This window comes from Oncorhynchus mykiss, chromosome 29, assembly GCF_057628025.1.
Source record: "Oncorhynchus mykiss isolate SJ-2025 chromosome 29, ASM5762802v1, whole genome shotgun sequence".
NCBI classification, from domain to species: domain Eukaryota; kingdom Metazoa; phylum Chordata; class Actinopteri; order Salmoniformes; family Salmonidae; genus Oncorhynchus; species Oncorhynchus mykiss.
The window spans coordinates 32996589-33008427 of NC_143050.1; the positions used below are offsets into that span (position 1 = coordinate 32996589).

At 43.0% G+C, this 11839-nt stretch overlaps 1 protein-coding gene across 4 annotated transcripts in view; it reads left to right on the forward strand.

The window, feature by feature from the left end:
* LOC110509703 (netrin receptor UNC5D) overlaps positions 1-11057 on the forward strand; it is a 322852-nt gene extending 311795 nt beyond the window's left edge. For all 4 annotated transcript variants that reach the window (XM_036967782.2, XM_036967783.2, XM_036967784.2 and 1 more), the window contains 3 exons: positions 3652-3816; positions 4168-4346; positions 8257-11057. In XM_036967782.2, coding sequence (XP_036823677.1) covers positions 3652-3816; positions 4168-4346; positions 8257-8500 — 588 coding nt within the window. In that variant the 3' untranslated portion in view covers positions 8501-11057. The remainder of the gene's footprint in view (positions 1-3651; positions 3817-4167; positions 4347-8256) is intronic.
* Positions 11058-11839: the final 782 nt, after the last annotated feature.

Consider the following 11839-nt stretch of genomic DNA (forward strand, 5'->3'; position numbering starts at 1 on the left):
TGCGGGGAGCTGAGATGTAGTGCACCGGGCAAAGAACGCGTACTGGAGACACCGTGCGCTCCACCGCATAACACGGTGCCTGACCAGTACGATGCCCGCCATGGTAAGCACGTCTTGGAGAGCTGTAGCGCCGAGCTGGCACAGGATGTGCAGGGCTAGGGAGGCGCACAGGAGGCCTGGTGCGTGGGGCTGGCACAGTGTTCACCAGACGGCTAGCACGCACCTCAGGACGAGTATGGAGAGCTGACTCAGGTGACATCAAATCCCGGACACGCTGCGTCGGGCGGATGTCGTGCCTCATGCACCAACACAGCAACTCCCTCGTTACTCTCTCCTCCAATCTCTCCATTAACCTCTAGTAACTCCCCATCCCGGGTCCGGGAGCGTAATCATCAACTGACACTAATTAGCATAACGCAACGGACATAAATATTCCTAGAAAATATTCATATTCATGAAAATCACAAGTGAAATATATTGAGACACAGCTTAGCCTTTTTTTAATCACCCTGTCATCTCAGATTTTCAAAATATGCTTTACAGCCAAAGCTAGACAAGCATTTGTGTAAGTTTATCGATAGCCTAGCATAGCATTTTGTCCAGCTAGCAGCAGGTAACTTGGTCACGGAAATCAGAAAAGAAATCAAATTAAATCGTTTACCTTTGATGAGCTTCGGATGTTTTCACTCAGGAGACTCCCAGTTAGATAGCCAATGTTAATTTTTTCCCAAAATATTATTTTTGTAGGCGAAATAGCTCCGTTTGTTCTTCACGTTTGGCTGAGAAATCAACCGGAAATTACGGTCACGAAAACGCCGAAAAATATTCCAAATTAGCTCCATAATATCGACGGAATCATGGCAAACGTTGTTTATAATCAATCTTCAAGGTGTTTTTCAAATATCTATTCGATAATATATCCACTGGGACAATTGGTTTTTCAGTAGGACCGATTGGAAAAATGGCTACCTCTGTTTCTTACGCGAGAATCACTCATGTAGCCGCTTACGGGTATTCTTCAACATAAATGCGTAAAACTACGTCACAATGCTGTAGACACCTTGGGGAATACGTAGAAAAAGTAATCTGGTTGATAGCCCATTCACTGCTCAATAGGGACGCATTGGAACGCAGCGCTTTCAAAACATGAGGCACTTCCGGATTGGATTTTTCTCAGGCTTTCGCCTGCAATATCAGATCTGTTATACTCACAGACAATATTTTTACAGTTTTGGAAACTTTAGAGTGTTTTCCATCCTAACTGTCAATTATATGCATATTCTAGCATCTTGTCCTGACAAAATATCCCATTTACTATGGGAACGTTATTTTTCCAAAAATGAAAATAATGCCCCCTAGTCACAAGGTTTTAACTGTCATTCTTCAATTCCATTGATTTCAAAACTTGATCCTCAATAATGTGGAGAGCAACACTTATGCAGATCTACAAAACAATATTTTTTTTAAGAATCCTGATTAGACAGGATTACCTTCACATACTGACCAGCTCAAATAGACAGAATCCTCTATATGGCAGACCAATCCGAACTCATCTCTCAGCATGTCCAACCCACTCATTATCTCTGCCAATCATGGCTAGCGATAAGGTTGCTTCTTTTTTTGTTGCTAAACCAACTACTGTAGGCTCATAATTTAACAATTGTATTCATATTTACAGATGGCATACCAATTAGTTATTAAGGCACATGAAAATTCACATGTTCCAGAAGGTATTTCTGCCCCCCCCAAAAAAAAAATTACATTGCCCCCCCCAACAAGTTTACATTTAAATGGCTCTCCTGTGAAGTAGTGACCCACGACATACGCCTAGTTTCCTGAAACAAGTCACATATGTTGATCTCTCTTTCACTTTCTCTCGCGCTCGCTCTCTCTCTCAATTCAATTCAAGAGATTTATTGGCATGGGAAACATATGTTAACATTGCCAAAGCAAGTGAAGTAGATAATAAACAAAGTGAAATGAACAGTAAACAATACATTCACAGAAGTTCCAAAAGAATAATGACATTTCAAATGCCATTATGTGTATATTTACAGTGTTGTAACAATGTTTAAATAGTGAAAGTACAAAAAGGAAAATAATAAAAAATAATTATTCGCTGGTTGTCCTTTTCTTGTGGCAACACTGTGGTAATTCACCCTGTAGATACGGGAGTTTATCAAAATTGGGTTTGTTCTCGATGTTCTTTGTGGATCTGTGTAATCTGAGGGAAATATGTGTCTCTAATATTGTCATAGATTTGGCAGGAGGTTAGGAAGTGCAGCTCAGTTTCCACCTAATTTTGTGGGCAGAGTGCACATAGCCTGTCTTCCCTTAAGAGCCAGTAGGTGATGGCTTTGTTAAGGAAGGTTTGGGAATCGCTTCCTTTTAGGTGGTTGTAGAATTTTACCGAGTCTCAATTTGGTGTTTGTCCCATTTTGTGAATTATTGGTTGGTGAGCGGATCCCAGACCTCACAACCACAAAGGGCAATGGGTTCTATAACTGATTAAAGTATTTTTAGCCAGATCCTAATTGGTATGTCGAATTTGATGTTACTTTTGATAGCATAAAAGGCCCTTCTTGCCTTGTCTCTCAGCTCGTTCACAGCTTTGTGGAAGCATCACCTAGATCTTCTGCACAGATTCTGACAGACCTGGGCCCTGACAGTAAAACTGACAGCAAGACAAAAAATAATGGTGTTCCAAAAAGGTCCAGTCGCTAGGACCCCAAATACAAATTCCATTTAGACACCGTTGCAAACAAAAAACTATACATACCTCAGCCTGTCCTAGCAATTGGACCTTTTTTGGAACACCATCATTTTTGTCTTGCTGAGTTTTACTGTCAGGGCCCAGGTCTGTCAGAATCTGTGCAGAAGATCTAGGTGATGCTGTAGGCCCTCCTTATTTGAGGACAGAAGCACCAGATCATCAGCAAACAGTAGACATTTGACTTCAGATTTTAGAAGGGTGAGGCCGGGTGCTTGCAGACTGTTCTAATGGCGTCGCCAATTAGTTGATATATATGTTGAAGGTGGGCGGGCTTAAGCTGCATCCCTGTCTCACCCCACGGCCCTGTGGAAAGACATTTTTTTTTGCCTATTTTTGTGTTCATGGATTTTATGTCCTATGTTTTTCCCCCAACACCACTTTCCATCAATGTGTATAGCAGACCCTCATACCAAATTGAGTCAAAGACTTTGCCTTTGTTTTGATTTGTTTATTTGTCATTTAGGATTGCAGGGTGAATATGTGGTCTGTCATACGGTAATTTGGTAAAAAGACAATTTGACATTTGCTCAGTACATTGTTTTCACTGAGGAAATGTAAGAGTCTGCTGTTAATGATAATGCAGAGGACTTTCCCAAGGTTGTTGTTGACGCATATCCCACGGTAGTTATTGGGGTTAGATTTGTCTCCACTTTTGTGGATTGGGGTGATCAGCCCTTGGTTCCACATATTGGGGAAGATGCCAAAGCTGAGGATAATGTTAAAGAGTTTAAGTATAGCCAATTGGAATTTGTTGTCTGTATATCTTATAATTTCATTGAGGATTCCATCAATACCACATGCCTTTTTGGGTTCTCACTCTCTCTTCTCTCTCCCCCCCTGCCCTTCCTCTCTCTCTCTCTGTCTCTCTCTTCCTCCAGGAGTTCTCATTCTCTCAGGTGTGGGCTAGTAACCAGCACCCCCTGCAGTGTGCCTTCTCATTGGAGCGTTACAGCCCCGCCTCCTCCCAGCTGTCCTGTAAGATCAGTGTGCGCCAGGTCAAAGGTCAGGAGCAAATCCTCCAGGTCTACACCTCTGTAGTCGAGGTAAGGGGAGGAGTGTGTGTGGGAGGAAGAGTGTGTGTGTGCACGTGTGGCCCTGTGTTTGTGAGTGTACGTCTTTGTGTGTGTGTGTGTGTGTGTGTGTGTGTGTGTGTGTGTGTGTGTGTGTGTGTGTAAACCCCAAATGGAGGTGATGCTGTTATACTAATAGGCTCTCTCATTAGAGTGAATGTCTCTGGATTTGACTGAAGAGCTTTTCTTAATGAAGCTCTCAGGGGGCTCTTGACTTGTATATTGCATCGGTTTAACTCTTTGAAGCCATATAATCCGCTGTTATCTGTAGAAATGCATTGAATTATGAAATAAAACTTATCCTGTAATGGTTTCTTCCTCCAGAGTGAAAAGGAGGTAGTCCCCTTCTTCACTCAGTCAGACTGTACCATCACATCACAGATGGGGTCCAGGGCTTTCAAGATCCCACTTTCCATCCGCCAGAGGATCTGTGCCACCTTCGACACAGCCAACGCCAAGGGCAAGGACTGGCAGCTGCTTGCACAGAAACTCTGCATAGACAGGTGAGATACCATACGCATGCACTTGCTCACACACACACACACACACACACACACACACGCTCATACACTCATACATACACACACACACACACATTCACACACAGAAACGCTTTCTGGTACTTTAAACAAAGAAACCCTGGTCCCCATCCTTAAATTCTAGTCCAACTGTTATACTGGCCCATGCAATGTTCATCATGTTTAAATTTGACTAGCAGCCATCTTGAGTACCACCCATTTAAGTCCATTTAATTTAGGTAGTCTACTAAGTTATATTGATTAATAATGATACTTCACGCTACAGAAATGTGTATAACGTCTACTTTGTTTGCTCTATTGGCTTGGTCAATATGACTCATCATGAAATGACAAAATTACAGAAATTATCAATCTTGACTGATTCAACTCTGTCTACCAATTGTCCCCATGGCTGTGCCCAGTTCATTTGCATACGGGTTGGTTTTTAGTCTGAACCTTTACCACCGTGGGAAAGGGAAAGGGGAAAATCTAGTCAGAACAACTGAATGCATTCAACTTCATTTTGATGCCAATCCTTATCTGCTATCACCAAGCAGCCCTACCAGAGACCAGGCACACATGGCTGATCTCATTATATCTGTACACACACACGCACACACACATACACAGACTGAGAGACATACACACACTGAGACACATACATACACAGAGACACATACATACATTTGGGTGAACTGCAGGAAGGTCTCAGGCCACCAGTTGCTCAGGCTGGAACTGTAAGAGAGAAATCGAGAGAACAAGTTTATAATTTGATGATAATATTATGAGGACATTTTTTTGAGACTGGTGTTTTGCGGGTACTATTTAATGAAGCTGCCAGTTGAGGACTTGTGAGGCATCTGATTCTAAAACTAGACAATCTAATGTACTTGTCCTCTTGCTCAGTTGTGCACCGGGGCCTCCCACTCCTCTTTCTGATTCCAAGATGGCGTAGCAGTCGGACGTCTTGTCGTGTCGTGTCCCTTGTATATATCGTATATATCGTTTTTTTTCTCGTATATATCGTTTTTTCAACATATTTTTCTTCGCATATCTTTTAAAACATTTTGCTAAACCTCAACTTCTAAATACTCTCCTGCAACCCGCCTCACCCAATGTAGCTATTTTTTTCTAAAGTACTTATATTTACTTCGGATCCGGATCCCCTCAACTGAAGCTAGCCAGCTAACTACCAGGGATCAGTCAGCAAACCATTGCTAGCGGTCTTCAGCTAACCGGTCATCAGCTAACCTTTAGCTCGGAAAGCTCTCGCCACTTCGAACAACGCGACTCTAACCAGAGCATAACGGACCTATATTTTTTTTATCCCCGGATTCCCACCGTAAACGGAACATCTTCAGCTGGATCTTCACAACTAGCTAACTAGCTAACCGCAACCCCGGATGATTACTCCTGGCTAGCGTTTCCACCCACTTAGCTTGAAGCTAGCCCGGCCAGAGCTCCTGTGCTACCACCGAAGCATACTCCTGGGCTACAATATCCGGACCCACGACCGGTCTATAGATGTCACCGCATGAAGAGACATAAACAGACTCACCCCATCGCGACGCCCCCCAAAGGCTAACTTTCTAGCATTTGCTATCTCCTTGCTTGCTAATTCGGCCTGCTAACTGCTAGCTTGTTTAGCCCCGGTCCGCTAACTGCTAGCTTGTTTAGCCCCGGTCCGCTAACTGCTACCTTGTTTAGCCCCGGCCTACTAACTGTTAGCTTGTTAGCACAGGCCTACTAACTGTTAGCTTGTTAGCACAGGCCTGCTAACCGTCTGAATCGCCGCGTCCCAAACACTCACTGGACCCATATTTACTTTCAATCTCTTTTCGATTTTTAATTTGTTTATACCTTCCGGTAACCTGCCTCACCCAATGTGATACGGAATTGCTATTATTTTTAATTTTTAGAACACACTCAAGAACCTCCAGAAGCTAACTAGCTACAAACTATTTAGTCATTGTTAGCCACTGCTAGCGGCTTTTACCTTACCTGGATAATACTCGCCAGTCCAGCTTCCCTGCCCCATCCACCGCTGCCCACTGGAAACTGATCACTTGGCTACATAGCTGATGCATGCTGGACTGTCCATTAATCACGGTACTCCATTCTGCTTGTTTATGTTTTATCTGTCGGCCCCAGCTGCACTCAGGCTCTAGGCACTCAGGTGTGTAGTTAATCCGACGCCCCCTGCCTAGTCAACGCCATTTTACCTGCTGTTGTTGTGCTAGCTGATTAGCTGTTGTTGTCTCACCTACTGTTTTAGCTACTGTTTTAGCTAGCTCTCCCAATTCAACACCTGTGACTACTGTATGCCTCGCTGTATGTCTCTCTCAAATGTCAATATGCCTTGTATACTGTTGTTCAGGTTAGTTATCTTAGTTGTCTTAGTTTACAATGGAGCCCCTAGTTCCACTCTTCATACCCCTGATACCTCCTTTGTCCCACCTCCCACACATGCGGTGACCTCACCCATTACAACCAGCATGTCCAGAGATACAACCTCTCTCATCATCACCCAGTACCTGGGCTTACCTCCGCTGTACCCGCACCCCACCATACCACTGTCGGCGCATTATGCCCTGAATATATTCTACCATGCCCAGAAATCCGATCCTTTTATTCTCTGTCCCCAACGCTCTAGGCGACCAGTTTTGATAGCCAGAAGTGATGGTTGCTACAATAGTCATTTACAACATTAACAATGTCTACACTGTATTTCGGTTCAATTTGATGTTATTTTAATGGACAAAATGTTTTGCTTTTCTTTCAAAAACAAGGACATTTCTAAGTGACCCCAAACTTTTGACCGGTAGTGTATGTCCCTCTCTCCCCCTTTCATTCCCTCCATCTCCTGTAGAAGTATTTCTGGGATATCTGCCAGAGCTTTATTTGCTTAGGATGTTGGGGATTTTAGCGGTTCGATATTGGGTGATCTCTATTCCCTCAGCAGAAGAAGAAACAGTCAATAATAGATGGCTCATTTTTTAGCCATCTTGGCTGTGTTTACCCAGGTAGCCCTATTCTGATCTTTATGTCACTAATTGGTATTTTTACCAATGCGATCAGATGTTTTGACCATAATTGGGCTGTCTGTATGAACATAGTCCTGGTGTCTTGTTTCCAGATAGCCTACCCTTTCCACCATTACTCTCTCTCTCTCCCTTTATCTCCTTGTCCTGCAACCCCCTCCCTCCCCTCTCTCTGATCTTCCATCTATCTTTTAGGAGTGTGGAAAAGGGGGGGGGGTAAAGTTTACTGAGTAGAAGGGTGACCTAAGCCGCGTGACATACACCAGAAAACTGTGCTGGTAAACAACATGAGGCATTTCAGGAATGGGAAAAGGATTTGGGGAGTATTTTCTAACCAGTGGAAGCCGTCAGCATCATTTAATGAGAATGTCTCTACCTTGTTAAGCATTTTTGCTATTATATATCTGGGTGTGTGGGAGCATCATCACCGTGAGAGTGAGAGTGAGAGTGAGAGTGAGAGTGAGAGTGAGAGAGAGAGAGAGAGAGAGAGAGAGAGAGAGAGAGAGAGAGAGAGAACTGTGATGAAACAGTGCCCTCTGGTGAATGTGAGTTAACAACAGCTATGCTGAATTTGATATTCAAGATAATAATATAAGAGATGCAATATACATGTATTTGTTTCCTTCTTCCTTTTCATCATCCACTCATTTTTCCCCTTATGCTTCTTGTCCAGTGTCCCCCAAACCTCTTCCTGAGTAACCGCAGCTATTACCTCTTGTTGGATCTATTCCAGTACAAGCATATCTGAATCATCTGGTCAACTACTCATCAAGCCCCAGTATTCGATATGAACTGTGTCCTCTCTATCTCTGTTTCTCTGCCCCTCCTCCCACTTCCCTCTCCCCTCCCTTTAGGAACCTGTGTTACTTTGCGCGTCAGGAGAGCCCATCGGCGGTGATCCTCAGCCTGTGGGAGGCCCAGCACCAGGACACAGGGGACCTGGACTCTCTGGCCAGCGCTCTGGAGGAGATCGGCAAGGTCCACTCCACCCACTCCACCTCCAATAGGACCAGCACGCAGACCACCACAGGGACCACCACAAGGACCACCGCTACCCTGGGCCGCAGCACTGAGGAGCTGGACGCTGAGTTCACCTAACCAGGGTAGGGATGAACGGATGAACTGGAGCCCCAGCAAAGGATCACAAGGCTGGGAATGAACTAGCCTAAACAGGGGAGGAATGGCTGGACCCTTACAGTGGAGGAGGTCATACAGAAGACTCCAGTCAGGGGAGGATTGGACAGAGAGCAGACATGACTAAGTACTACAGGGGAACTAATTAACTACTTTAACTAAAGTCAGACCACCAGGCTGAATGGAGGGGTAAGAGGGACAAGATGATAGGAGAACAAGAGATGCTGGAGGAGAAGGGTATAAGGGAGGGAATGAAAAGGGGTGAGGGGGACAATGGTTTGAGAGGGGAGGGGTGCAAGAAGAGATGGGGATAAGGGACAGGGGACAAGGGATAGTGGTGCAAGAGGAGAAGAGGTGCAAGGGAGAGAGGGAGAAGGGGACAAGCAAGCAGTGTAGTGGGTTCTAGAGGTCTGAAGGTCCTGCCACGAGAGGGCAGCTACTGTTGTTTAGGTAGAAACAGACGGAACTAATTACAGTAACCTAGGGACTACTCCACAACAGAGTCAAAAAGTGAACCACAACTGAACCACAAACCAACAAGTGGCATTCTTTCTAACCTGGACTATTAAGCCCCACCCCTCTAGTCATTCCCCTCAATAGCAAGAATTCTTTGTGTGACGTGAATATGTTGTTGTTTATTTTATATTTATAATATCTCTTTTCTTGTGTTTTTCCTTGCACATTGAAGGTGTGTTAATGCATCGGCCTACTGTGGAACCAGAGAGAAACAAGCTCTATCTAGGTATTGTTGACAACATGTTGTGAAAAACAGTCAGTATTGACGTCTGCCATATGACGTCACAAACATTTGGGTTACCCATACCTAGGGTTACCCATACACACACGAGCATACTACTTAGAATGAAGGAGTGTATTTGGGCATACATTCAGAGTGCAATGTATTGGGGCATACATTCAGAGTGGTGTGCTTTGTGGTATATGCTGATATTGGGACGTGGCCAATATGTCATTTTACTGAATGGCACTGAAAAAGTTCTGGTGTCACACTAAAGCAGTGACATTAATTAACAAATGGCTATCTGCAGATGAATTAAGGAGAATGTATGAGGGATGGTCGAAACATCCCAGGCTGTCACATGGGTAAGATCAACACCCACACACAAACAAGCAGAATGGCACTTTCCTATCAGGTGGATATTTTTTACCTAAATGTATTGGTCAGAAAATGAATTGAAGTGATTAGAGTATTTACGTGTGCTGTTAACCCTTAAACTCCCACTCCAGTCGTGCCGTAGGCCAAGTCAGGCTAACTAACTAACCCTTAGCCTACTACCAGGAAACACAAACCCAAATATTATTCAACTTCAAAAAGTTGCCCACCCACATACACACACAAAATAGGTCAAAATAAAAAAAGGTTAACTGTGAGAAACAGTGTGTAGAACTGTCATGGTGTTGTTTCATGGAATTTACAGTGTTTTTACATGCTAGTACCTAACTATAGTAAGCTGTCCAGTCTCCTCTACCTAAAGTGTGGGAGACACCAGGCACGTGGCAGAGGTGCTCCCAACGTTGTTACAGCATTTAAACCCATCACACACGATAGCAGGAGCTGCAGCTTGGAGATGATTAACTCACACACACTGAACTGATCTGAAATATACACACACACACACACACACACACACACACACACACACACACACACACACACACACACACACACACACACACACACACACACACACACACACACTCTCTGGGCACATGCATACACAGTTCTCCAATGTGGTGAGAGGTGCATGCCTAACTGAATATCTGGAAGGCAAAAAATAAGCCGACGCAAAGAGCTATCTATAGACATCAGTTTGTGGGTGCATGTGTGCGCACCTGGACGTGTGTTTGTGTGTCATGAATTTGAAGATCTGGCTTTGTCCCTTTGGAGAATCCAGCCTAGTGCTAGTATTTGAGTTCAGTCTGATGTGTGAATCTCTCACAAGCTACTGTCTTTAGATCGGTATTCCTTTGGAGAAAAATAAAGAAACAGTACTGATTTGAGTAAAACGATATCTATGTCAGACGTACTGAGACATTAGTCTGACAATTTATCGCTTTTATTTATCGCTGCTGTTTTTCCATAATCTGCCCTTCCTTATTAGGAAGAAATCTAAGAGAAATCGAAGAGATCCTTCCTAGTTCTCATACTGCAATTATTATATTTTTGGTTAGAGTAAAACGTAACTATTAAAAATAGTTGAATGATGATTTTATGCTGAAAATATTATTATGCATACAGTGAGAGGCATTTATAATTAATTCAATGCAATTAAGCCATGAACGTTCTTTATACACACTCTATAATCACATTTGATTGACTTAGCTATGTTTTACAACGCTATACATTTTCAATGTTAAGCAGGTGAATAGTACGATGATTATTATGCTGCTTATCACTGTTTGATGTGTATTTTTGCTGATTTATCTTCTTTTTTTTCCCTCAACATGATTTGCAAATGTATATACTCTGTCATGTTTTGAAATAAATACGCAGTGAAATTCACTTGTTTTCTTTGTTCTGAAAATGCCGTTGTAATTCACCTTGGGCCGGGGTTCAATTAACATTGTGCCTTCTAGAGGTCATTTTCGCTTGAGCCATTTGCCGTGTTTACCATCAATGCAATCTCCTTTTAAGTATTGTCGGCTGTCAAGTGCAATGCTCTATAACATGCCTTGGATTGAATACTGGCCTTAGGTTTATTACAACAACTAGGGTGTCCACCCACTCTGCCCAGATTGGGTGAAAACGTGCTTTGGTGATGAAATGTCACTTCTTTCTGTTAAAAAAAAATAAACAGTAGCGGTGCGTGGGTAAAATCACTGAGGAAGGAAAAAAAATCATACTACAACCTACTGTATAGCACCAGTCAAATGTTTGGACACACCTACTCATTCCAGGGTTTTTCTTTATTTTCTTTCTATTTTCTGCATTGTAGAATAATAGTTAAGACATCAAAACTATGAAATAACACATATGGAATCATGTAATAACCAAAAGTGTTCAACAAATATTTTACATTTTAGATTCTTCAAAGTAGCCACCCTTTGCCTTGATGACTGCTTTGCACACTCTTGTAAGTTGACCTTATTTATAGTGGCAATCACCAGACCATTAACAAATGAGTTACCAACATTTATAACTGCTGAAAACATACCTTTAAAGAAAGTGGAAACCTACTGACCATTTATCAATGAGTTAGGCCTACCAATATGTATACCTTATGTTCCTTGCATTCAATCCTACGGGCAGCAACAATGTCATACACTTGTTTGACCAGACAGCAT